This window comes from Amblyraja radiata, chromosome 17, assembly GCF_010909765.2.
Source record: "Amblyraja radiata isolate CabotCenter1 chromosome 17, sAmbRad1.1.pri, whole genome shotgun sequence".
Classification (NCBI taxonomy): domain Eukaryota; kingdom Metazoa; phylum Chordata; class Chondrichthyes; order Rajiformes; family Rajidae; genus Amblyraja; species Amblyraja radiata.
The window spans coordinates 34888869-34916376 of NC_045972.1; the positions used below are offsets into that span (position 1 = coordinate 34888869).

Sequence of the window (27508 nt, forward strand, 5' to 3'; positions counted from 1 at the left end):
CCATCCCCTCGAATGCTGAAGAGAGAAGGGAAAAGTGATGAGGAAAAACACGAGAAGAGGGAAGGGAGAGAGATATAAAAATAAGGGAGGAGAAAAAAAGTAAAATTTGAAGGAAGAGTACATGAAAAGCAAACCTGGAATAGAAAACATTTCCTTGCAATCTAAATGTTTAAGAAGGAACTGCAGATGCTGGAAAGTCAAAGGTAAACATAAATAATGGAGAAATTCAGCGGGTGAGGCAGCATCTATGGAGCGAAGGAAATAGGTAACGTTTCGGGTCTCGACCCTTCTGCAGGCTGAAAAAGGATCTCGACCGGAAACGTTGCCTATTTCCTTCGCTCCATAGATGCTGCCTCACCCGCTGAGTTTCTCCAGCATTTTTGTCTACCTTGCAAACTAAATACTCGCTTTTCCAGATCGAGCTATAAAAGCCAAGTTATTAAGAACATTGCAAGTAATACATATTATTTCTAATGTTTAGTGTTTTTTGTCAGCACTTTTTTTTGTCAAGATTTTAACTTGTCATCAGGTTTAAGTAGATCTAGATTGCTATTGAAGGGGTGTAGTGTAGGTTCACAAGGTTAATTCCCGGGATGGCAGGAATGTCATATGTTGATAGAAGGGAGCGGCTGGGCTTGTATACTCTGGAATTTAGAAGGATGAGAGGATATCTTATTGAAACCTAAAAGATTATTAACGGTTTGGACACGCTAGAGGCAGGAAACATGTTCCCGGCGTTGGGGTCCAGAACCAGGGACCACAGTTTAAGAATAAGGGGTAAGCCATTGAGACGGAGATGAGGAAATGCATTTTCACACAGAGTTGTGAGTCTGGAATTCTCTGCCTCGGAAGGCGGTGGAGGCCGGTTCTCTGGATGCCTTCAAGAGAGAGTTAGATAGAGCTCTTAAAGATAGCAGAGTCAAGGGATATGGGGGGGGGAAGGCAGAAACGGGGTACTGATTGTGGATGATTAGCCATGATCATATTGAATGGCGGTGCTGGCTCGAAGGGTCGAATGGCCTACTCCTGCACCTACTGTCTATTGTCCATTATCCTTCAATATAACCTGTTCCCATTTCCATTCTTAGCGTAGAAACTCTGACTAGCTTTTGAACTCCATTCGTCATTCTTACCAGATTCCCATGAGTATCCTCCCTGCATATCATTACGTTGGGGATCTTCCAGTTGTATGCAAATATGTTCCATGCTGGCCTGTGTTTGAGTTGGCGAAGCTACCGTATGGGTTCTCAATTTAAAACGTGCAATTCTTGGTCCATATATATCTGTTGGGAAGAAAATACTAATATTTATAAGCTTGTATGACCAGATTCAGGAATGGCTTCTTTCCTGCTGTTATCAGACCAATGTGTGGTCCTCCCACAAGATAAGGTGCAGCCCCAATCTTAATCTCCCATATTGCTGAGCTTGGGTTTTTTTCTTTGTAACCGTCGCGCTATAATGCTATAACATTCTATTTTTTCACACTGGATATATTTCTATTTGCACTGCCTGTTGTATTTAGGTATTGACTGATTTGACTGGATAGCATGCAAATAAAGCTTTTCACTATCTCAGTACACATGACAATAATAAACCAAATAACATTGGAATTGCCAGCAACATGTCTCAGCTGCCTTTACATGAATTTGTGAAAATAAATCATTGCACTATTTGCACTGCAATCTTGCACCATTCTGCTATTTATGCTGGTTTTATCATTACTGTTTGTTTACTCTGTGAACAAGGAATTTCATTGCACCCTAGTGAAAATGAAAATAACCAAAGGGAGTCTGGCAATTTGGAAGTCCTGGGGAGACGTGGAACAGTCAGGTGTTGGCTAAGTTTTTGGTAGGTTTCTAAATTGTTATTTTTTCCAAAACAGGATGTACATTCACAGGGGGAGGTGGTATCCTGTTTAGAAAAGGCTTTAGTTACTGAAGAAAAGATTATTTCTCAAAACTGCAAGAAGGCCATCCTCCGTGTTGCAGAACTTTCCTCTGATGACTTCCACCTGGACAGGCACCTGTACCTTTCCTGCCGAGATGATCGGGAGAGATTCTGTGAAGATGTAAGTTTTTATTTATTGTATCTTTATTGTAGTAGTTTGATGTTTTAGCTCACGAGAATAAAAATGTTGAATAATATTTGTAACCAGCTACAGGGTTTAGCTTGATGGAATGAAGATGTGGAGAGGATTATGTGCAATTTTTTTCAGTAGCACAAGTATTTATTATTCAAATGGAATGCCACAGTTACCCAATAATTGAAAACCCATTTCAATAATGTTCTGTATATTGGCGAATATTTGAGGGAAATCATGAACATAAGTAGATGTTAGTGCAATGATTCTTCAGTTGCAATGGTAAACACTTGGACATATAATCTACCTTAGTAAACTCTGGAATTAGTCTGCTGAACGAATACAAGATAATTGTTTTTAACCTGTCAATTTTGCAACTTGCTCATCATTTTCAGTTTTACTATTTATCTTGTATGAATCAATCACCCACCTTCAAATGTGGTGGATTCTGCAATGCTTGAAATATTTCAATTTCAGTCCAAATATTTGGCTTAAATAGTTCAGGAGCTTGTTTCATAAATTCATAAATGCATATTTGAGGCTTAGTTGTCAGATTCTTTGTTATATTCAGTAACATGATTTTACAATTGTAAAATGTTTCACTTTCGTTATAACACTTTAAATGTAAAATATATGACACAAAGCTTTACCCAGTGGTAGGCAGCTTTAAGGACAGCTTTTATGAAGACTTAGAGATGGAGAGATTTTTTTCAAGTACATGGGTTGGAACAGAATAAAAGTGAACAACTGGTAAATGTGTGAGCTTGAGGGGGAACTAGGATTAGTTGTTGAACTGAGCTGACTTTAGTTTCTAATTCATTGAATCATGGGAATGATTGACCCATGACCAATCAAAGCAGCATCCGAGAACCCACTGAGCATCTCTAGTCTCTGTGGGAGCATGAGGAGTCCAACTGAAAATTACAATCTCCCAACTCCTCTGGCCTACCAACTACCTTTAACCATCTGAGGCAAACTTTTGGGATCATACAGTGACGAGCAGCCATCTTGACACTCGCAGAACTAGAGATGGATCCTGCCTGAAGTTGAACCCCAAGTGAACAAATGTGGGATACTGATCGGAATTGTTCACAATAGCTTTAATGTGTAAACTCAGCAATATAAAATCTATCAGAGATTTTGGTATCCTAAATACCTCCCTAATGTTGTCTGTGTTTACTTACCTGACTTTGCAGATAAGTTGAATTGCAGACCGTTTCAATTGTGTTGACGAGTCTAATTATGTACTATTACTTGCTTTGTTGTTGACCCAGTAACTCGTGCTGTTTTTAAACTTGCCAGGGCATTGCTTTACTGTTCAGTTATGCAATTTTGGGTTTTGGTGGATGCCCGAATTTCGGAAAAAGAATTTGCAATATTAAGTCGTGAAAGTGGACTGAAGTATTGACATGATTAGACAGTAATGCCCACAAATCTGTGGCTATTGCATAATTTTGAGATGCCTGGTTTGTTCATTTTCTAGCACAATTTAATTTGTTTGTGGGTTACTGTGTTAACAATTTTCTCAGTTATGAAAGAAAGTGCAAATTGTGTAAGTAATTCATCCGCACTAAGTCCTGGAAGAACTCAGCAGGTCAGGATGTATCTGGGGATGGAATGGATAGATGTTTCAGGTGGAGACTTTGTCAGACTCTAAAAAGGGTTTCGACCTGAAGCGTCACCAGTCCATTCTCATCCCAGGTCTCACCACCTGCCCCACTGGGTTCCTCCAGCACTTTGTGCCTTGCTCACGGTCTCAGAATCTGCAGATTCTTGTCTTCAAACTTCCAAATTACTGAATAAGCTCTTTTTTTTAATGCTTATTTTTCAACACATTAATCTTAAGGGGAAATGGGTATGGTAGTTGTGATGACCTGCCAGCATTTAACTGTGGCAATTATTGTAAGGTTTTATTTTCTGGAAAATAGATAAGTCATCAGCATTTATCTAACTTCCTATCAGTTGCCAAATCAGCAGATCCTTCTGGCGCTGGGATCTGTGAGCTTAGTGATCAGTATAATGTTGCAACTTTTGCGTCTGAAAGAATCTTCTGCCACTATACTGAGTTGGAGCTTTGAATTGGAGGGCACACTCCTGTCATCTGACAACCAGACCTGGGATCTATCCTGTGTCTTTTGTGTACTCCTATTTAATGCTGTGAACCAATCTATTTAATTAGCTCTATGGGCTTTCTTGAATATAGACTGAATACCCAAGGTTGTGGTTAGTTGTTGTCATCTCTTTTGTCTCTGTACTGGAAGGGGCCAAGTGCACACTACAATTTATATGTTTGCATTGCCCAATTGTAAACCATTGTAAATCTACTGAACTTTGCTTTTGATCATTGGGATAACTGTTAATAGGCTGACTCCAAGTTTCAAAAAGCACTAATTGGATGGACCAAGCCTTGGGATTCTCATAGTTTAGCAATGATCTGCACTGGACAAGGTCTCATTGATATTCTGTGGATGGCCTCTGCATCAACAAAATTGTTTGGCGGTGGATAAAACAGTTCACTTGCAATCACATCCAATTTCTATTTGTGTGCTGTACCTTTCTTGAGGGCTACTCGTGAACTAATGTAGTATCAGCATCAAACCCATTGTATAATATTGCATTTGGTATTTCATCTATGTGGCCAGCATGGGAGATTTTAGTCTTAAAGCTCCTCAAAAAATATATCCCATGATTTGATTTTTGAGCCGTTGAAAAGCAATTTGCAATTTTGTGTAGCTTATGTTTGGTAACTTCAGTTCCGTCTACGCCTTGGACTGTGATTGGTATTTAACTTTTAAGTTGTACGTTGTGCTATTTTCCATCTGTCAACACTGATGTCGATTATTCTGCCTTTTCACTGATTTCATAGATTCAGGGTGGTGAGGGACGTGTGTACAAGTGTCTTTTCAACCACAAGTTTGAAGATGCTATGAGTGATCAGGTAAGCATCCAATTAGGTTTGAAGATGATCTATCTCTCCCTCCTAACCCCATTCTCCCGCCTTCTCCCAATAACCCTTGACACCTAATTAAGAATCTATCTCTGCCATTAAAATATCTACAGATTCACCACTAAAGAAGGACCTCCAGTCCTAGATTCTCCCATTCCCCTCATTCACTATATTCAGGCCTTTCAATATTCAGTAAATTTCAATGCGGATCTTTTTCTGCCCTTGTTTAACTTATCATGTTATACATTCATCTCTTTTGAACTGGTGAATTTGCTAACTTCGTTTCTGGTTGCGTCATAATCTAGTTCCAAGTGGCATGTTTCATACTTCAGTGATTGCAACGAATAAAACATAACAAGCAATCTATGTTGAATGTTTTCATTTGTTTAGTTTTACTTTGCATGTTGTAATTGGATACAAATTAGAATATGCAGTGACTATATCTGCTTAACTAATCTTTTCATTTCTTTCACAATAGAGTCCTTGCCATTTCAAGAAAATATTGTACTTGATTTCCAAGTTGCATTTATTTTGGGTTTTCATGTTGTCTGTCACGTATACTAAATACAGGACTAATTAGCATTCACCTGCACATTTAATGTACACCTGTGTTGTCTGAACAATAACCATGGCCACAAAGTGACCTTCGGTTATGCACTTCCTCATATTTCAAATCAGCCGAGCTGCACAAGAGAGCTCAAGATTAGAATGTATATCTCCCCAAGATTATTTCATAGTCGTACCGCATAGCAACAGGTACTTCAGCCCAATTCTTCCATGCCATCTAAGATGTCTCATCTGAGCTAGTCCCATTTGCCCGTTAGGGTCATATCCTTATAAACATTTCCAGTCCAGATTACATGTCAGAGTTGAGGAAGGATGATAACTGTTGTAAAGGATGACAACTTTATCTTGGCCTGACCACCAGGCAAACACATTGAGTTTCACGTAGTCTCTCAAGCAATTTTGTTGGGTATTTCTGCATCTCCAAAGTGCTGATATTAACAAAGACCATGTGAGAGAAATGTGTAGGAAAGACTGCAGATGCTGGTTTAAATCGAAGGTGAACAAATTGCTGGAGTAACTCAGCAAGACAGGCAGCATCTCTGGAGAGAAGGAATTGGTGATGTTTTGGATCGAGACCCTTCTTCAGTCCAGATTTGCGGCCTGTCCTGCTAAGTTACTCCAACATTTTGTGCCTACCATGGGAAAGGGGTCTTCAGTCTTTAAGAGACAGAATTGTAGCCTCCAATCCCTGTGCAATGACTGTTGTCCGTAATAATTATCCAAAAGTTATGCCAATTGGCCAATCTCTATCTTGCTGATATAACCCTGTAAGGAGGACTGGCCTGTTAAATCTGCTTAATTTTTATTTCATACTTGAGCATTTCTAAATTATCATTGTGCTCAGATGGTCCTTTGACCTTTGTGACTTTAATGCAACTTCTGCTTCATATTGTCCTCCCTTGTGGCAGCTTTGGTGGTTGAGAATTTTGTGCAATTCATTTCCTATATCAAACATTTTTGGTAGTGTTTTTGTGAGTGTCAGATATGAACCTTGATATATATATTTTTTTATTGATCCTGGAATGGTTGAGCTCGATTGTTTATAAAATGTCAAAAACCTTCTTGGGATTACAGAATATTTTTCCTGGTTGTTTTTACTCATACGAGTCATTTGGATATTTATATATACTACATGTTTATTTTGTTATGATCCATGAGCTTAGTTGGTGTTATAAATAAACCCTCCAATTTCAAAGTCCAGGTTTGTGGTTTAAACATAACGACCAAGTCAGTTGCAAAAAGGCTAAATTCACACCACACTAAATGCAGCCAAGCTGTTAGGGAAGTGAGAAGCAGATGGGTTTTGTTTGTAATGTATCTGTTAAATGGCATAGCTGCTGCAGCTTTTCTTGTGCCACATTTCAGATGCTGGAAATCATTAGCTGTGTTCATCCACAATGAGCAGTGCTTTAGTTCTACTTTCCCAGAGCTGTTGAATTTGAATGCATAGTTAAGAAGCAGCACCAGTGGTAGATATTACACAGCTTGAAATGCTAGTTATTATTAAATGTGCATATTAAGACTTGATTTAAGAATACCATTCCCGACCTGATGTCATTGTAATTGACGGTTAAAATTTTAATCCAATATTAATTGGGTCCCTCAATTCATCGTGATTCTTTATGGATGTGGATGTGTAGGAAATAAGAGGTTGTAAACTAGCGTTTTCTTTCACACTTGATATTTATCAGCTTCAGAGCAATTCACACTCTCCAAGTACTCAAACACTTGAACATCAACTGGTTGCAGAAGTATTCACATTCTGCCATGGCCAGCTGAGACGTGTCTGCCTTCAAATGTGTCTCATTCTCACAGAAGGCTTCACGTATTGGTAACTTTGCAGCTACAAAGTATGCGTTCACTTTCCATATCTAGAGAGTTATCGCTAATGAAGGCAGACATCAGCGCTAAAGTTACACCGCTTTCAATGTGGTCAGTTAAGGTAAAGGGCGTTTCAAGATCATGACGTCAGATAAGGCACGAAACATGTTTTCAGCCACGCAATGCTACACCCACACATGCGTCAAGAAATATGTGCTGAAAATAAAATTATAGTGACACACTTTCCATGAGAGCCAATTTTTAAAATTTAGAATTTGTCAATTCCATGTAATTTTTATTACCCGAGCTATTGCAATGTGAGGGTTGCCAGTAGATAGACCAATTTAAAAAGTAATGTGAGCTAAAATATAGAGCAAGAGGAGAGTGCATAAAATATGTAAGGCAAGGCTTTGATGGATAGATTGTTGGAAAAGGAAAGGCTTTGGTATCTGGGTAGAACATTTTGAGTTCATTTTTTGATTGTTTAATTTTTATTCTCGTCATAATGTTGAAACTGACAATGACAGACATATAAGAGCCTTCTGTATAAAATAAATGATGTGTCAGGACTGCTGTATTAAACAGAAGTTTTGAGGTTGGTTAATTTGAAGGCATTCCAGGTTTTTGAGCTGTACGTGACATCCTATGTGGTGTTGCAGACTATTATTAAAATGTCAGTATTCAGTGTGCTGGGAGATTAAAAAATGTAATGGCTGTTGTGTTATGGTTTTCTTTTCTTCAGTGTCGTGAGGCACTTACAACAAGACAGAAGCTAATTGCTCAGGATTACAAAGTGAGTTACTCCCTGGCCAAGGCATGCAAAAATGACCTCCGCAAATATCGGTGTAATACAGACAACTTGCCACGTGCCCGTGAGGCTCGACTGTCTTACTTGCTGCTCTGTCTGGAATCTTCTGTGCACCGGGGTAAGCATTAATAATGACCAAGACTGGTGTGCAGGGCTTATAACTGCTCTTTGATCAAATTAAACATTGATTATCTTGAGGTTATGGTGCAGTTTAAAAACTAATGTTCAATTGAATTGGGGTATAGTTTTCTGTGCTTTGGCTTAGGAAAGTGCTATGACTTAGAAAAACTAGAATATTGAGTAATATTGCATTAATCCGAATTCCTGCTAGCTAGACTCAGCCATTCCTTTGTTTTCTCTTTCACAGAATGAACTAATATTAATTGTCTAGAATTGTCAAAAATATTACTTTTCAGCTATGAGGCCCAGTGAATGTTTCAAGACCTTTGGGGTTTTTTTTCTAGCTCTTCGTCAATGTCCTGTCCCTACTTGTTTCAAGCACTGAACTTCATTGGCACATTCCTGGGAGACTTATTCTAACCCAAGCTATCTGTCTGTTTCAATTATAACACCCATCTAAATTAGTGCCCTGACTTTCCTATTTAGCAAGTTTTAACATCGTTCTGTATCAACACGTTTTGCAGTTGGTCTTATTTTTGCCTTGGCTATAATGTTTTGCCTTATGACCTTGCGCCATTTTAGATATAGTTAATGTTTATTTGTTTTACTGTTCCGTCTTACCAACACTGTAATTACAGCAAGGATATTAACATACCAATAAACATTTGGGTGTTTTTTAAATATGCTTATACATGTAAAAGGTTATTATATTTGTTTAAGTTAACTTTTACCCATGGAGACAATGGTAGATGTTTAGGGCACTAGCAAAAACCATTTGATACTTGGCCAGTTGTTAATTTTAAATTAGATGATATCTAATTTAAAATTAGATATCATCCATTTCCATGATATTAAATGATAGGAGAAACTTTTAAAGCTAAATAACCTTTTCTGATAATCCTTTTCATGTTTGTAGGTTAATTGGCCTCTAAAATTGCCCCAAATGTGAACGTGAGAATGGGTAATCCCTGGTTGGTGTGGACCTGGTGGCCTGTTTTCATGCTGTATATCTGAACTGAGTATTAAAATATATGTGCGAGGCATTGCTCTGAGTTTGAGGTCAGAGGCAGAAGAGGGAAATGAAGTGGAGTAGCAGCAGGCTCATAGATTGGTTTTAGATGCTTTGTTTGTTGAAGCTTGTGCATCAAACCAAAAAAATGGGGGTTTTCATTTTGAGAAATGAAATCTTTCTTTAAAGTGCCCATTGTACCAACTTTCATAACAGGTGGATGGCGAGCAGAGTTAGTGCTTCATCTTTTTCAAACAATATATCTGTCTTATTTCAATTTCATAAATTATTTTCTCCACTTTATTGTTGGTATGTTGAGAACACTGGACTTATCGCAAGATTATGCACCTTAAATGAAAGGTTAATACTTCTGATGCATTCTTGGAGCTTAGGATGGTTAAAACCTAAGTCGTCAGAAGTGAGCTTAACCATATCACATGATTTTTCTTGAGTTTTACTCTGTATTTTTCATTGTCAAAATGCTGATGTTCACTCTATTACTGAGCAGGTCGACAGGTGAGCGGTGAATGCCAGGGCGAGATGTTAGATTATCGTAGAATGCTGATGGAAGATTTCTCATTAAGCCCCGAGATTATTCTTAATTGTCGTACTGAGATCGAACTCCACTGCTCAGGGCTACATCGAAAAGGAAGGACGTTACACTGCTTGATGAGGCTGGGACGAGGCGACAAGGGCAGTCTGGGCCAGAACTGTCAGCAGGCAGTGAGTATTTTGATGCTTAGTAAAATTACCCTTCTCATTTGCAGATTGGCTGATTAATTTGTATTTTGTTAGTCAAAGAGCAATATTCAGTGGAAACAGGTCTTTCAGCCCAATTTGTCCATGGCTGACAAAATTGCCCAATCAAGTTTAATGACATTCTTTCTATAACTGGACACAGGAAAGGTACACATGTCTCCAAATGTAGCCTTACCACATCTTGTACAATAGTACCACGACGTCCCAACTCCTGTACTCAATACACTGACTTGAAGGCAAGATTGTTGAATGCGCTCTTCACACCTGTAATTGTCTGTGTTGTTACTTTCATGGAACTATGTATCTGCACCCCCATATCTCTGTTCTGCAACACTCCCCAGCATACTACAATTTAAGCAGTAAAAACTGTTCTAGTTGATCTTGCTGAAATATAACATCTCATCTTTATTTGAATTAATCTACATTAAACTGATCATTTCTCAGTCCATTGGCCCAGTTGATGAAGATGCTACCTTACAGCGTCAAAGACCCGGATTCGATGCTGACTAATGGTGCTGTCTGTATGGAGTTTTATGTTCTCCCTGCCACTGCGTCTGGTTTCTCCAGGTGCTCCGATTTCCTCCCACATTCCAAAGACATGCAGGTTTGTAGATTAATTGGCTTCTGTAAATTTGCCCTAAGTGTGTAGGATTGAATTAGTGTACAGGTCGGCGTGGACTTGGTGGGGTGAAGGACCTATTTCTATGCGGTATTACTAAACTAAACTAATTGCTCAAGTGTATCCTTACACCTCCGATACCTCAAAGGTGTATTTGACAATATTAACATAGGCTTGCCAGTTTAGTTGATCTTTATTTGAAGTGATCTGCTGGACAATTCTAGAAAGCTATCTGCAAAATTAGTTGGAGGTAGAAACAAAGAACAACAAATTGTGAATGGGCAGTAACTGCAGATATTGGGTCGAAGATAGACACAAAATGCTGGAGTAACTCGATGGATCAGGCAGCAGCTCCAGAGAAAAAGGATGGGTGATGTTTTGGGTTATGACCCTTCTTCTGACTGTACAGTAGCTGTTTTTTGTACACCAAAGGTGTAAGGTTTTATTTTTAGTGAATGGCATTTCATTGCTCAACAGTTGCAAGAGAAAAATAAATGTCAGTCTAAAAGGACGTGCTTGTAATGAGGTGGTTGAATTTTCAAGATAAAGCTCCTATAAAAAGCTTATCTAAGTAGAACACCATTTGATAATGAATGATGAAGTGGATGTTTGATTGCAATGAAAATCATTGTTATAACTAGGAAAACATTGGTAAATTCTACTAAATTACACAGACAAAATCTTTTATCTCTGACACGTAGTCTGATGTACAAGATGCGATTTCATCATAAATAACGAAATATTAACTCATCGTGATTGCTAAAGAGTCAAAGAACTTGAGAAGATAGAGTAAACTGCCTGGTTACTGCGTCATTCTTGTTAGTTTGTATATCTTAAATCTCTTTCTGCTCCAAATCCAGCTTCAGACCCTAATTCAAGAAACAGACCCTGGTGCAGACTACCGCATTGATCGAGCTTTGAATGAAGCGTGTGAGTCAGTCATTCAAACTGCTTGCAAACACATCCGCAGTGGCGATCCCATGTAAGTCAGAGTAAGAATAGTCGTTGTCCACTGTGTAGGAAACAAACTGATGTTATAATTTGGAGTTCATAGAGTTTGTGCATGGGATATCAGAGTTGAGCTTCTGAGCATCGTGTTTTTGAATGCAATAAACATTTGGAATTTCAAATCCAGGTAAAGTACATGAAACATAACCCTAAAACCAGAGACAGCTTTTGGGAGTGAATTCTCGAAATATTGCTCCTCAAAAGATTTTTGGTGCCAGGTCGATTGAAGATGAGCAATAGTTTTTTGGAGAAGGGGAAAATGATATGACAGGAAATGTAAAGGTCAGATTGTCTGACCAGCATCTAATGGCAGAATATGGTAACTCTGCAGAAGCGCACACACACACTTTTTTCTAAAAGTGGAGAGAAATACAATACGACATGATGGGGACATAATAGTCAATATCATAACTTAAACAATGTTTGTTAAAAGGGAAATAAGTTGGGTATTATTGAAAGTAGCCCTGCTACTTTGTTCTGATTCTTAATTTATTCATTTCCCAAGGTGAAGAGAAGATTACTATTTTCGTGGCAGTAAAGTGGGGATTAAATCTCCTTGAACTAAAGCAATTAGCTTACAAAGAACCTTATAATTATGGTACCTTTCCTAAGGGAGAAGATGGGTAGGCAGAAAATCATAATGAACTGGCCATTTCAAATATATTTTGACAAGTGCTTTGCTGTTTCACCATATGCGTCAAACAAAGAGGATCCAATGCTAATAAAGCATTTTACCTAAATATCTGTCTATTGGAAGATAAGATTTATTGGGATGAAGAATTCAGGATTTAGATTTCTAATTCAATTATCAAAAGGTAGCAACACGCTATCTTCATTACAATTATGGAACATGTGTATACCACTAATGGATTTATGCATTAATGCACAATTAGATCTACAAACAATAACAATAGAATCAAGGATTGGTTGGAAGTGATCAGAGAAAATATGGAGGATACAATGTTGTGGAGATGATCTGACAGGCTAGATACATATAAAATAGGTGCAGGAGTAGGCCATTGAGCCTTTTGAGCCAGCTCCACCATTCAATGTGATCATCCACAATCAGTGCCCCATCCTTGCCTTCTCCCCATATCCTTTGATTTTGCTAGCCCTAAGAGCTCTATCTAACTATTTTGAATGCATCCAGTGAATCGGCCTTCACTGCCTTCTGGGGCAGAGAATTCCACAAATTCACAACACTGGATGAAAATGTTTTTCATCATCTCAGTTCTAAGTGACCTACCCCTTATTCTTATGGGCATCTGTCTTTCTCTCTGTCTTTCTCTCTGTCTTTCTCTCTCTTTCTCTCTGTCTCTCTCTCTGTCTCTCTCTCTCTGTCTCTCTCTCTCTGTCTCTCTCTCTGTCTCTCTGTCTCTCTCTCTGTCTCTCTCTCTGTCTCTCTCTCTGTGTCTCTCTCTCTGTGTCTCTCTCTCTGTCTCTCTCTCTCTGTCTCTCTCTCTCTCTCTCTCTCTCTCTCTCTCTCTCTCTCTCTCTCTCTCTCTACCTCTCTCTCTCTCTCTCTCTCTCTCTCTCTCTCTCTCTCTACTTCTCTCTCGCTCTCGCGCGTCTCTTCTCTTCTCTCTCTCTCTCTCGCGTCTCTCTCTATCTTCTCTCTATTCTCGCGCTCTCTCTCTCTACTCTCTCTCTCTCTTCTCTCTCTCGCTCTCTCTCTCTCTACTCGACCTCCTCTCTCTCCACCTACACTCTCTCTTTCTCTCTCTCTCTCTCTCTCTCTCTCTCTCTCTCTCTCATCTCCTCGCTCTCTCTCGATCTCTCTCTCTCTCTCCTCTGCTCGCTTCTCTCTACTCTCTCTCTCTCTCTCCTCGCTCTCTCGCTCGCTCTCTCGCTCTCTAGCTCTCTCAGCTCGCTCTCTCTCTCTCTTACTCTCTTCTCTCTCCTCTCTCTATCTCTCTTCCCCTATCTGTCTGTCTGTCTGTCTCTCTGTCTCTCTCTCTGTCTCTCTCTCACTGTCTCTGTCTCTCTGTCTGTCTCTCTCTCTCTCCTCCTCTCTCTCTCTCTCTGTCTCTCTCTCTCTGTTCTCTGTTCTATCTGTCTCTGTCTCTCTGTCTCCTGTCCTCGTCTCCTGTTCTCTCGTGTCTCTCTGTCTCTCTGTCTCTAGTCTCTGTCTCTCGTCTCTCTCTCTCTCTCTCGTCTCTCTCTCTCTGTCTCTCTCTCTCTCTCTCTCTCTCTCTCTCTCTCTCTATGTCTCTTCTCTCTCTCTCTGTCCTCTCTCATATGTCTCATCTCTATCTGTCTCTCTCTCTCTCTCTCCTCTCTCTCTCTGCTGTCTCTCTCTCTCTCACGTCTCTCTCTCTCCGTCTCTCTCTCCGTCTCTCTCCCGGTCTCTCTCTCCGTCTCTCCCTCCGTCTCCCCCTCCGTCTCCCCCCTCCGTCTCCCCCCTCCGTCTCCCCCCTCCCCCTCCCCCCCTCTCTCTATCTCCCCCTCTCTCCTCCTGCCTCACCTTAAGTACCCTGGGATGCAGACCATCAGGCCCTGGGGAGTTATCAGCCTTCATTCCCATCAGTCTACCCAACATCATTTCCTGACTAATGTGAATTTCCTTCAGTTCATCTATCATCCTAGTTCCTCTGTCCCCTAATTCAGATTGTTTGTCTTCCTTAGTGAAGACAGAACTAAAGTACATGTTCAACTCGTCTGCCATTTCCTTGTTCCCCATAATAAATTCACTTGTTTCTATCTTCAAGGGACTCACATTTGTCTTAATTAATCTTTTCCTTTTCACATACTTAAAGAAGCTTTTACTATTCTCCTTTATATTCTTGGCTAGCTTTCCTTCGTACTTCATCTTTTCTCCCTGTATTGCCTTTTTAGTTACCTTCTATTGTTCTTTAAAAGTTACCCAATCCTCTGGCTCCCCGCTCATCTTTGCTATGTTATACGTATTCTCTTTTAGTTTTATACTATCCTTGACTTCCCTTGTCGGCCACGGTTTCCTCTTTCTCCCCCTTATAATCTTTCTTCCTCTTTGGAATGAAATGATCCTGCATCTTCTGGATTATTCCCAGAAATTCCCGCCATTGCTGTTCCACCGTCATCCCTGCTAGGGTCCCTTTCCAGTCAACTTTGGCCAGCTCTTCCCTTATACCTCCTTAGTCCCCTTTGTTCATCTGTAATACTATGGCGGTTTGTAGTCGAAAGGCACTTGGCTGCATGTAACCGCTGGAAGAAAAGTGGTCTCTGGCTCACCCAGGTTCAGATGAAGGGGCAATCTGTTATGTACTTAAAGAAATAGTCTTAGATGTGGAAGTGCTTCTTGAAACCAGCAGTGTGTCTATTTAACTAGTAAAACATATTTGCTGTTGGATTACTGCTCTGTGATTTGATAAGCTTATGAAACAATGACGTTGAAAGGAGTGTTGGCAATGCGCATATTAATCTTTGCCCTTCTATTTCATTTCCACTCTCTCATCTCTTAGCAACACATATTTCCTGCACAATGAAGGGTTGTGGGGTACCAAAGACTGCCTAATATTGATGCTGAAATCATCAGCTGTGGTTTATTGGTTGAATGGATGTGTTTGTGCACTGTGATATACCCGTTGTGTTGGCCTTGTACTTTGTGGGAATTGTGTGTTCGTGAACATACCTGACACATTCTAACATTTAGAAGGAAGCAGTGTGTTGCTACTTGACATTTGCTATCCAATAGGTCCTGATAAAAATTGTAGGTAGACAAAAATGCTGGAGAAACTCAGCGGGTGAGGCAGCATCTATGGAGCGAAGGAAATAAGCAGCGTTTCGGGTTGAGACCCTTCTTCAGACCCTTTTTATCATTTCAGACAAATGATAAAAATTGTATAATGTCAGAAGATGGTTTTGTATTCAACTGCCAGGCTATCTTCTAAAAACCTGAGCAATAGTTTTAAGCTATGAAAGTGTGTTAAAAGAAACAATGCACATTGGTAAACTAAAAACCCACAAATTAATGCAGTAACAGGATTTAATTTGTAAATAAAAAGCTACTCTTTTTAAATGCAATGTGCTGAGGAAAGTTGCACACTTATTCGGCGGATGTTTTTATGAGAGGCTGTTTAAAGAATGGATCAAGCACTGTATTGTGCTATTGAGGGAGTGCAGTGTAGGTTCGCCAGATTAATTCCCTGGATGGCGGGACTGACATATGATGAAAGAATGGTTGACTGGGCTTGTGTTCACTGGAATTTAGAAGGATAAGAGGGGATCTTATAGAAACATATACATTTCTTAAAGATTGGACAGGCTAGATGCAGGAAAAATGTTCCCGATGTTGGGGGAAGTCCAGAACCAGGGGTCACAGTTTAAGAATAAGGTGTAGGCCATTTAGGAATGTGATGAGGAAAAACTCCTTCAACCAGAGAGTTGAGAATCTGTGGATGTTTTCAAGAGAGAGTTAGATTTAGCTCTTGGGGTTAAATGAATCAAGGGATATGGGGAAAAAGCAGGAACGGGGTACTGATTTTAGATGATCAGCCATGATCATATTGAATGGCTCGAAGAGCCGAATGGCTTACTCCACCTTTTTTACTATGTTTTCTAATCAGTAATCAGAATCAGAATCACACTTAATGTTTACTATTTTCTACTGGCAGGATCCTCTCGTGTCTGATGGAGCATCTTTACACAGAAAAGATGGTGGAAGAGTGTGAGCATCGACTACTTGAGCTGCAGTACTTCATTTCCCGTGACTGGAAGTAAGTATTGACGTCTGTGCTGTAGGATTGGAAAGCTTCAAGTTACATTGCAATCAAACATGATCTACGGAAGGGAGAGAGAATCATTGGCTGTCACGTAATTGGAGGTCAAAGCTGAAGGTGCTCTATCAGTAATATCAGTTGGCTTCTGCAAGTGAAAACAATTCGGCAGCAAGCTCCAAGAGACCCATCCACCTCCAATATGTTGTTATAGCTTTCGGAGACCGGAGCTGGCCATAACTCTGGTGGGGCTGCATAGAAACAAATAAATGACGCAAGTTACTTATACTGATCATGTTTGCAAGGACTCAACCAATTCTAAGTAAATCACTGATTTGAATATGATTGACATTGCTTGCAAGAGGTAAAGAAAGGGAGGCTTCAACATGATTAATTCACAGCACATTGAACAAGCTGCAGTGCTGTGTACAGTTGTTAAACCAATGTCCTGCTAAATGTACAGCTGTTCCATTTTTGTACAAACATTATAACCTCCTATATTGTTCTGAATGTTTAATTCAGGTGACATTTGCTACTGAGTTAAATTTAATGTTCTGTGTGATGGTTACAAATTGAAGTTTTTTTTCCTGCAGAAAAATGTAGGAGGAGTTTAGATGTAAACTAGATAAGGTTCATTGCAGAGTAAAGATTCAACAGTGCAGCCCAGGAACAGGTTCTTGGGACACCATGTCTGTGCTGAACATGATGTCAAATGAAGGTGTACACAAAATTGCTGGGGAAACTCAGCGGGTGCAGCAGCATCTATGGAGCGAAGGAAATTTCCTTCGCTCCATAGATGCTGCTGCACCCGCTGAGTTTCCCCAGCAATTTTGTGTACCTTCGATATTCCAGCATCTGCAGTTCCCTTTTGAACATGATGTCAAATGATGTTGCCAGATAATTCTTCTCTTTCATTTAGCATGTTGGTGCACTGAAAATACCAGGATTAGGAAGAGCACCTGATGATCTGACCCGACTATTTGGTTTGGTCATATCTTTTAATTCAGACTTAGTGTCTGTGGGTGGTAGATGTGTCAACTAGACACTCAGCCAGAGAATAAATGTGTGTTAGCTTCAAGTTTGACTCTACATCAGCAGCCGGATATGTTACTTGGCAGGGTGGTGGACTGGGAACTTTGCCAGAAAGCCATTTTCTATGCACTGCCTCTGCGTTTCCCTTGATGCTGTGGTCAGACAGTGACTTCTGCCCATAGGACTTTATTAGCTCTTGAAGTTTCCTTTCTGGGCATGCGCACCAAATCTGACTTGGTTATTGTTCAGGCACAATATTCTGCCAATGGCAGGTTCAGATGGATGAAGAAAAACTTTATAAGGGCTGAAGCTTTTATCAAATTTAGAGTGGCTGTGATTGCATGGGGTTGTGTTGCAGTTGAGATGCCACCTGGAGCAATAGATTTAATAGTAGGTATATTCAGTATAAGCCAATCCCTTGGGTGAATCACCAAAACTCTGTATAACGGGTGATTGATAGCCCATCAAATGTAACCATGACCATTTTTGTGAGACTAAGTTGTCAAGTAGCTATTGTGCTCCATCCACAGTCCTAATTTAAGATGGGGTGTTTATTTCAATGATGCCAAATACAATAACATTAAAATGTCTAGTGGTTCTAACAAAGGTGTGTTGTCGCTTGGGGTTATGGTATGTGTCTCACTGGATGAAATTCAGTTAATGTAGTCCTTTGTCCCAGGTGTCTTGAGGTGGCCTTATTATGTTTCCGGTACCTTTGGCCAAATGCTCTACAATGTCTCATGATCATGTTACCTTTGCAGAACCCAGATTAAACAAATGCAAATTAACTAAACACTATATGTTGAGGAACCAATTACTGTTTAAATGCAGCGATAGAAATCCAAATCACTTGTGTGGGCTAGCTGTTGCTGTCACAATTGCAATCACTGCTTCAATACAGAGTGGTCCTTGTCTACACAATAGTACACATTCTCAAGTACTCAAGAGTTAGATAAAGCCTTAGGGCTAATGGAATCAAGGGATATGGGGAAAATGCAGGAACGGGGTACTAATTTTCGATGATCAGCCATGATCATATTGAATGACGGTGCTGGCTCGAAAGACCAAATGGCCTACTCCTGCACCTATTTTCTATGTTTATATTAGGACAGCACAGTAGTGCACAGTTATAGTTGCTGCCTTACGACGCCAGAGACCCAGGTTCGATCCAGACTGCCGGTGCTCTGTACAGAGTTTGTTCTCCCCATGACCTGCGTGGGTTTTCTCCGGGAAGCTGCGTTTCCTCCCACACTCCAAAGATGCACAAGTTTGTAGGCTAATTGGTTTGGTATAAATATAAATTGTCCCAAGTGTGTTTAGGATAGTGTTGGTGTGTGGGGATTGCTGGGCGGTGCAGACTCGGTGGGCAGAAGGGCTTGTTTCCATGCTGTAAGTCTAAACTAAACTAAACAAAAGTACCACGCAAGTTCAAAACTGGTCAGTGCTTTTCTTTATCAATACATTTTGAAGTATTTTCCAAGGCTGATATTTTCCACGGCTAGGTGTTGTTAGTAATATTCCAATATTAATTGTATACCTTCTGACGATAGCTGCCCATGTGATTGTTTGGATCAGATATTGATTTTATACTAATTGAATTTTAGGGATGGGATGACGTTAAGATGATAGTGTGTGAGGAATGAAATATAATTTCTAATTATAATAATTTACACATTATTTGAAATGTTATCTTTAAAAAGTGTACGTTTATAGGTCAATATTCCATATACTTTTATTGTTCGTATCTTCGTGAAATGTAATGACTGATGGTAAATGTTTATACTTGATGTGGATACCATGTAAAATGTTCAGGTATTTAACAGAGTACATTATGAGATGTCAAAGAGAGGGACAATAAAATTAGATTTGGCAAATCAATCAAACAAAACTGCAAAAGCAAATAGACTGCAAAGAAAATCTCTGGACTATGTACTGAGCTGAAGCACAGATCTTTTCTGCAGAGTTTTACATCTTTGCTAGATTATTAACTAACTGCATTGATTGCAAGCAAAGTGGCGATACAGAAGACCTTACAAATGATTGAACATTGCTTTGATGCTGATTTTTTCATTGCTACCATACTCACGGATAAAATTATGCACCAGTTAACCACACATTTATTTTTTCAGTGTGTCATGTTTCCAAATATACTAGCATTCATTCTTCAATTCCCAAAAAGTCCACAAAAACACTTTCCGTTATTGAAATTTTACACAACAATGGATTTGTTAAGGAAGTACCATTATTCAGAAGCAATTTGTAACTGAAGCCTATTCATGTAGTTTGATAAATGGCAGAATTAAAAGACTATCCTTGTATACTGTCGTGGCCAATATTCATCCGTCAAATACCATCACAAAAATACACTGACTTTCTGCTCATGCAACTGCCTGAGAATAATTGCAAGTTTAGCTACAAAAGAAAAACTATTTTTTGAAATATTTAATGATCTTGCTGCTCATAGCACCGTCAAATTCCAAGTTAAGATAGACATTGGAAATTATAATAAACATATTTTATGAAAAGGACCACGTCATGCAACGTATCTAATTGTAAATTAATTCAGTGTGCGAATGGGAAAATATAATGACTTTTATTGTAAAATACAATTGTGAAATCTTTGAACAATATCCTCTTTGGTTTCCCTCCTTAGGCTGGATCCTGTTCTTTATCGCAAGTGCCAGGGTGATGCTTCAAGGCTGTGCCATACTCAGGGTTGGAATCAAACAAGTGAGATGCTACCTCCTGGAGCAGTGTTTTCTTGCTTATATCGCCATGCTTATCGTACAGAGGAACAAGGTCGCAGGGTGAGAGTGATAGCTTGTTTATTTCCAAAATGCTAAAAAGCACCACATGCAGTTTACTGTAATAGCAGGGTCTCTACGTTATTTTCACGTAGCCTTTGATGTACTGGCATGCTAGTGGTGTCGACAGCCTAGGGTTTATTACATTAGAGTTCAAACATAGAACTGGTAGGCTATTTGCCTTAAGAAGATGTCCACATCCAGGCTTGGTTTTGGACGAAGCGGTGATCATTTCCCGCACATTCAGTCATGCAGAAAAGAGTGAACATTTTTATTGAGGGGATAATTAGTGCATTCATGATTGAAAATGAGATCATTGGGACAGGAATGGATCTATTTAGAACAAGAAGAATGTTTTGAAGGTGCACGAGTGAAATTAAGAGGGATACTAGGTAAGCAAAGAAAAGAGATGAAGAAAAAAACTGGGAAGTAAAATCAAAAAGTCTAATGTTCAGTCCATGTGTAAGTAAAGACCAATTAATTTTTAATGGTGAGCTGATTATCTATATTACTAAAAGTCTGTTCTTGACCGGTTTTGGCCATCTGTGCTGCGATTTCCGAGAGAACGCCGCCACCTACGGTTGTCATTTTTGGCCACGTTGCTCAGAGCCCCCCTCCGCCGTATGTGTGCCGAGGATTTTTCCCGTCGATCAAAAATGACAGAGATAGTAATGATTTTACAAAATTCCCCATTCTATTTGCTGCCCCTGCTGGCGACGGGGGGAGGGACTATAACACCAGGAAGTGGTGTGCCTCAATCAGTGTCTGCAAGCTGGAGGAAGGCAGAGGGTCACGTTTCTCTGAGCTGTGAATAACACTGAACACATGTCTACTCAAATGTAAGTGTCCTTAGTGGTTCTAAAACGCTTGCAGAATGTGTCTTTTTTGGTTCTAAAATGTTTTTTAGGTTCTCCCCCCCTCTCCTCTCCCCCCCCCCTCTCCTCTTCCCCCCCTCTCCTCTTCCCCCCCTCTCCTCTTCCCCCCTCTCCTCTTCCCCCCCTCTCCTCTTCCCCCCCTCTCCTCTTCCCCCCCTCTCCTCTTCCCCCCCTCTCCTCTTCCCCCCTCTCCTCTTCCCCCCCCCTCCTCTCCCCCCTTTCCTCCTCTCCCCCCCCTCCTATTCCCCCCCTCTCCCCACCCTCCTCTTCCCCCCTTTCCTCTCCCCCCTCTCCCTCTCCCCCCTCTCCCCACCCTCCTCTTCCCCCCTCCTATTCCCCCCTCCTATTCCCCACCCTCCTCTTCCCCACCCTCCTCCTCCCCCCCTCCTCTTCCCCCCCCTCCTCTTCCCCCCCCTCCTCTTCCCCCCCCCTCCTCTTCCCCCCCTCTCCTCTTCCCCCCCTCTCCTCTTCCCCCCCCCTCCTCTTCCCCCCCCCCCTCCTCTTCCCCCCCCCCCTCCTCTTCCCCCCTCCTCTTCCCCCCCTCTCCTCTTCCCCCCCCCCCCTCCTATTCCCCCCCCTCTTCTTCCCCCCCCCCTCCTCTTCCCCCCTCTCTTCCCCCCCCCTCTCCTCTTCCCCCCCTCCTCTTCCCCCCCCCTCTCCTCTTCCCCCCTCCTCTTTCCCCCCCCTCTCCTCTTCCCCCCTCCTCTTCCCCCCCCCCTCCTCTTCCCCCCCCTCCTCTTCCCCCCCCCTTTCCTCTTCCCCCCCCCTCCTCTTCCCCCCCCTCCTCTTTCCCCCCCCCTCCTCTTCCCCCCCCTCCTCCTTCCCCCCCCCCCTCCTCTTCCCCCCCCCCATCTCTCCCCCCCCCTCCTCTTCCCCCCCTCCTCTTCCCCCCCCCTCCTCTCCCCCCCCCTCCTCTTCCGCCACCCCCTCCTCTTCCCCCCCCCCTCCTCTTCCCCCCCCCTCTCTTCTTCCACCCCTCTTCCTCTTCCCCCCCCTCCTCTTCCCCCCCTCCTCTTCCCCCCCCGCTCTTCCCCCTCGTCCTCTTCCCCCCTCTCCTCCTTCCCCCCCCCCTCGTCCTCTTCCCCCCTCTCCTCTTCCCCCCTCTCCTCTTCCCCCCCGCCTCCTCGTCCCCGCCCCTCAGGTCCTCTTCCCCCCCCCTCTCCTCTTCCCCCCATCTCCTCTTCCCCCCCCTCTCCTCTTCCCCCCTCTCCTCGTCCCCCCCTCTCCTCTGTCCCCCCCCTCTCCTCTTCCCCCCCCTCCTCTTGTCCACCCCCCTCCTCTCCCACCGCCCCTTCCTCTTCCGCCCCCCTCCTCTTCCCCCCCTCCTCTTCCCCTCCTCTTCCCCCCCCCCTCTCTTCCCCCGCCCCTCCTCTTCCCCCCTCCTCTTCCCCCCTCCTCTTCCCCCCCCCTCCTCTTCCCCCCCTCCGGTCATTCCCCCCTCCTCCTCTTCCCCCCTCGTCGCTCTTCCCCCTCTCCTCTTCCCCCCGCTCCTCTTGTCCCCGCCCCTCTCCTTCTTCCCCCCTCCTCTTCCCTCCCCGCTTCTTCGCCCACCCCCCTCGCCTCTTGTCACCACCCCTCTCCTCTTCCCCCCGTCTCCTCTCTCCCCCCTCGTCCTCTGCCCCCGCCTCTCCTCTTCCCCCACCTCTCCTCTCCCCCCCTCCCTCCTCTCCCCCCCTCTCTCTCTCCCCCCCCTCTCTCTCCCCCCCTCTCCTCCTCTCCCCCCCCTCTCTCCCCCCCCTCTCGCTCTCCCCCCCTCTCGCTCTCATCCCCCCTCTCCTCTCCCCCCCCCTCTTTCTCCTACCCCCCCTCTCTCCTCGTCCGCCCCCTCTCCTCTCCCCCCCCTCTCCTCTCCCCCCCCTCTCCTCTTCCCTCTCTCCCCGCCCTCTCCTCTCTCTCCCCCCCCCTCCCCTCTCCCCCCCTTCGCCCCCCCCTCTGCTATCCCTGCTCCTCTCCCCCTCCTATCTCTTGTATCACCTCCTCCGCTGACCGTGTCTCCAACCCCCTCACCCCCGCCCCTCTCTCCTCTTCCCCCCCCTCATCCTCTTCCCCCCCTCTCCTCTTCCCCCCCTCTCCTCTCCCCCCCTCTCCTCTCCCCCCCTCTCCTCCCCCCCTCTCCTCTCCCCCCCTCTCCTCTACCCCCCCCTCTCCTCTCTCTCCCCCCTCATCCTCTTCCCCCCTCTCCTCTTCCCCCCCTCATCCTCTTCCCCCCCCTCTCCTCTTCCCCCCCTCTCCTCTCCCCCCCTCTCCTCTCCCCGCCCGCTCTCCTCTCCCCCCCCTCTCCTCTCCCCTCTTTTTCTCCCCCCCCTCCCCACCATTCCTCCCCTAACCCCCCTCCCCTCCACACACCCCTACCCCCTTCCCTCCACCCTCCGTCCCCCTCCCTGCTCCCCACCTCTCCCCCTCACCCCCCTATCAGCACCCTCACTCTCACCCTCTCTCTCTCCTCCCCTCTCTCTCTGTCTCTGCCCCTTCTCTCTCTGCCCTCACTCTCTACCCCCACCCCACCCCCTCTCTAGGTGTGACTGCAAGTTGGGGGCTATGCGTCAGTAGATAGGGTGTTTATGGGGTAAAAGGAGCAAATTAATAATATTAATGTAATATCAAGGGGGGTAATTAGCGTGAGTGCGGGGGGGGGAGATAGTTAGTGTGTGTGACGCTGCATGCTGCCTCCCCCCCCCCCCCCCCCAACTGCACGTTGGGGGAACAGACCCAACGGGTCTGCACTTGGTCTAGTTAAACATAGAAAACAGGTGCAGGAGCAGGCTATTCTGTTTCTATTCAGCCCTTCGAGCCAGCACCCTCATTCAATATGATCATGGCTGATCATCCAAAATCAGTACCCCGTTCCTGCTTTCTCTCCATATCCCTTGATTCCGTTAGCCCTAAGAGCTATATCTAACTCTCTTGAAAACATCCAGTGAACTAGCTTCCACTGCCTTCTGTGGCAGAGAATCCCACAGATTCATAACTCTCTGGGTGAAATTTTTTTTTCTCATCTCAGTCCTAAATGGCCTACCCCATAATATGTGGGTGTAACTCGATTGTATGTTTGAGCATGAAGTCGTGTTAATGAGGGCAGTGAGTTTGGTGTAATGTCACATGGATTATAGTAGGTAGACAAAAAATGCTGGAGAAACTCAGCGAGTGAGGCAGCATCTATGGAGAGAAGAAATAGGCGACGTTTCGGGTCGGGGCCTTTCTTTGTCTGAAAAAGGGCCTCGACCCAAAATGTCGCATATTCCTTCTCTCCATTGATGCTAACTCACCCGCTGAGTTTCTCCAGCATTTTTTGTCTCCCTTTGATTTTTCCAGCATCTGCAGTTCTTTTTTTAAACATGGATTATAGTACAGCATTTGAAAGGATCCAACATGGCATGCTGATCAAAATGTGAAAACTCATGGAATTTGTGGGGAACAAAGTGGCAAAATGAATCCAAAGGGGAAGAACAACAGCTGGTAGAAAACTGACATAAGCCAGAGAAGGCCGAAATTATTTAGGAATGTCAGGCCACATCTTTTTGAGGAGGGAGAAGGGGAGGAAGTGAGAAACATTTGTGGATTTTTTTTAAATTGGTGAAAAATTGAAGACCCAAACGTTATACTTTGGCTCACTGCCAGCAAACAAAGGTTCATGGTTAATGTGATTTAAATAACATGACCATTGGAGTTCCACAGAACTGAGCATTCAGTGTCATGCTTTTTGTGGGATGTTTAAGATATGAACTCAAATGTAGGGAATGTAGTAAAGACATTTGCAAATTATATAAATATTGATTGAGTGTTTTACACATTAAACAAATCTGCATGGCAATTACCAACACATGGAGGCAGATCTCGACTCATTAACACTAAACATTGCTGTCCCTTCTGTGAAAAGGTACTTGTTATTGAATTCTGATGATCTTATTTCACAAGCTAGAAATAATTTGAATTCATACAGTTTCAATCTTTGAACTCCTGGCTGAGCTTTGTAAGAGGGTGCTCTGGAAAACAATCTTTATACATTTTAACAGATTGTGTTTATTCACTCTCATTGATTTGTGCACATTTTAATATGTCCTGATATGAATGTGTGCTATCTTGGTGGAAGGTGCTAAATGAAATGTAATCACCATTGAAATACAGGTACACAACCTTTTATCCGAAAGCCTTGGGACCAGACACTTCTCGGATTTCGGAATTTTTCGGATTTCGGAATGGAAGATTTTTAGCGTAGATTAGGTAGGTAGCGCGGGCGGCTTGAAAAGTCTGGAGCGGCTGCCTCCTCCCCGGAGACCGGGGAATCATTGTAAATCATTGCTTAAATGTTAGTCAGTTAGTTTGGAGGGATTTTATGTGGTGGGGGGGGTGAAGGGGGAAACTTTAATTCTTAGTCCCCTACCTGGTCGGAGAGGCGGGGAACGGGCAATGCCTTACCGGGTCGCCGTGCAGTAAGCTCCGGAGCGCTGTGGCCGCCGACTCCCAACATCGCGGAGCTGGGGCTGCGGGCGTCCGGCCGCGGGCGGCGCCGGTTGTAGCTCCGACCCCGGCGAACTCTACCCCTGGCTGTGCGGTGCTCCAAATCCAGCGCCGCCCGCGGCCGGACGCCCGCAGCCCCAGCTCCGCGATGTTGGGAGTCGGCGGCCACAGCGCTGGGACACCAGCGGGGAGCGGGCAATGCCTTACCGGGTCGCCGTGTGGTAAGCTCCGGAGCGCTGTGGCCGCCGACTCCAAACATCGCGGAGCTGGGGCTGCGGGCGTCCGGCCGCGGGCCGCGCTGGGTTTGAAGAGCCGCGCAGCCAGGGGTAGAGTTGCCGGGGTCGGAGCTACAACCTGCGGCCCCAGCTCCGCGATGTTGGGGATCGGCGGCCACAGCACTCCGGAGCTTACTGCACGGCGACCCGGTAAGGCATTGCCTGCTCCCCACCTCTCCGACCAGGTAGGGGACTAAGAATTAAAGTTTCCCCCCCCCCCCCCCCTTCACATAAAAGCCCTCCAAACTAACTGACTAACATTTAAGCAATGATTTACAGATGTTTAAGTTTCACCCCGGTCTCCAGGGAGGAGGCAGCCGCTACAGTAGTACAGACCTGGGTTGACCGTGGGTCGTTTCGGGTCAAGTTTGGCGCCAAACGCGAGCTTTGGTGTGCAGACGACATCCTGGAAAAAATGTCCGGTTTTCGGAGCTTTTCCGTTTCCGGAATTTCGGATAAAAGGTTGTGCACCTGTATAATATTTAAGCAGCCAACTTTCACAGTACATTCAAAAGCCAAGCTTCACAATCGGTTGCAGTCCTTTTGTATCTTCAATAATTCTTCATATTGGAGAGGGCTGACATTTGAGAAACGCTGGGAATTGACTGGTGGACTGTGTGGCATTGTTCTCTGCTGGCAATTGCAGGCATTTTGATCAGAGGGTCATAAGAGATTTACCATAGTGGAAATTGATGTGAGCAATTCTTACTTTTGCACACTTGTTACGATTGATATTTCCTTGTAGAAGTATCAATTTGTATTCAAGGTATTTGTTTCAAATTGTGCCTCATCGTAAATGTTACCAATCACACAAAGTAAAGGTTGACATTCTGGCAGTTGTTGAGTTGTGGCTAGAAGCATGGATTCATTTACAGGAAGCTGAATTGTGATCTGAGACAAAAGGAACAGTTGGATATGTTAATGCAATAACCATCAGGAGGTGTGAAGAAGCTTGTCTAGAGCACATGCAAACAAACCTGTTGGGCCATAAAACCTGTTTCTGTGCAGAAACATTCTGTACACTATTGCTTGACAATGATGAGATATACTGACCAGAACCATACTTTTTACACAGTTATCCAGAGACTGTCGAGCAGAGATTCAACGGATTCTTCATCAAAGAGCCTTGGATGTGAAGATGGAGCCTGGATTACAAGAACGCTGCATAATAGACCTTGGGAAATGGTGCAGTGAGAAGACAGATCCTGGACAGGTAACACCAGGCTGATTGACAATGTACCCTGAATCTCAAAAAGATTAGAGAGTGGTGATGCCAGGACCTGTATGCTTGTTGCTGGCAAGGTATACAGCTGCGAGAGACGTCTGATGATGGAACTGACTAGTCTGAGTAGCTGCTCAATCCTACCTAATTAAATCGGCTGCACTGTGGCATACTTAACATTATTCTGCTTTATTTCACAGTTACTTCATGTTTGCCTTGAAAGGTTGTGTGCTTTGGAGCTGCAATTGGCATCTTGGTAAAACAGTTTAGGATTTGTTTCTTTGTAGTTTGTCCAAAGTAATTACTTTGATGTAAGTTGTTCAAATAGCATTCAAAAAGAAATACGCATTTAGTGAGAGTGGGCAGGCACTTGTTTACACAGTTTAAAAAACAATTTTATTGGGCACGTG

At 43.4% G+C, this 27508-nt stretch overlaps 1 protein-coding gene across 6 annotated transcripts in view; it reads left to right on the plus strand.

Moving 5' to 3' along the window:
• glg1 (golgi glycoprotein 1) overlaps positions 1-27508 on the plus strand; it is a 102336-nt gene that overhangs the window by 36678 nt on the left and 38150 nt on the right. For all 6 annotated transcript variants that reach the window (XM_033036122.1, XM_033036120.1, XM_033036125.1 and 3 more), the window contains 8 exons: positions 1883-2068; positions 4947-5018; positions 8158-8341; positions 9861-10075; positions 11591-11712; positions 16331-16432; positions 20118-20271; positions 26952-27089. In XM_033036122.1, coding sequence (XP_032892013.1) covers positions 1883-2068; positions 4947-5018; positions 8158-8341; positions 9861-10075; positions 11591-11712; positions 16331-16432; positions 20118-20271; positions 26952-27089 — 1173 coding nt within the window. The remainder of the gene's footprint in view (positions 1-1882; positions 2069-4946; positions 5019-8157; positions 8342-9860; positions 10076-11590; positions 11713-16330; positions 16433-20117; positions 20272-26951; positions 27090-27508) is intronic.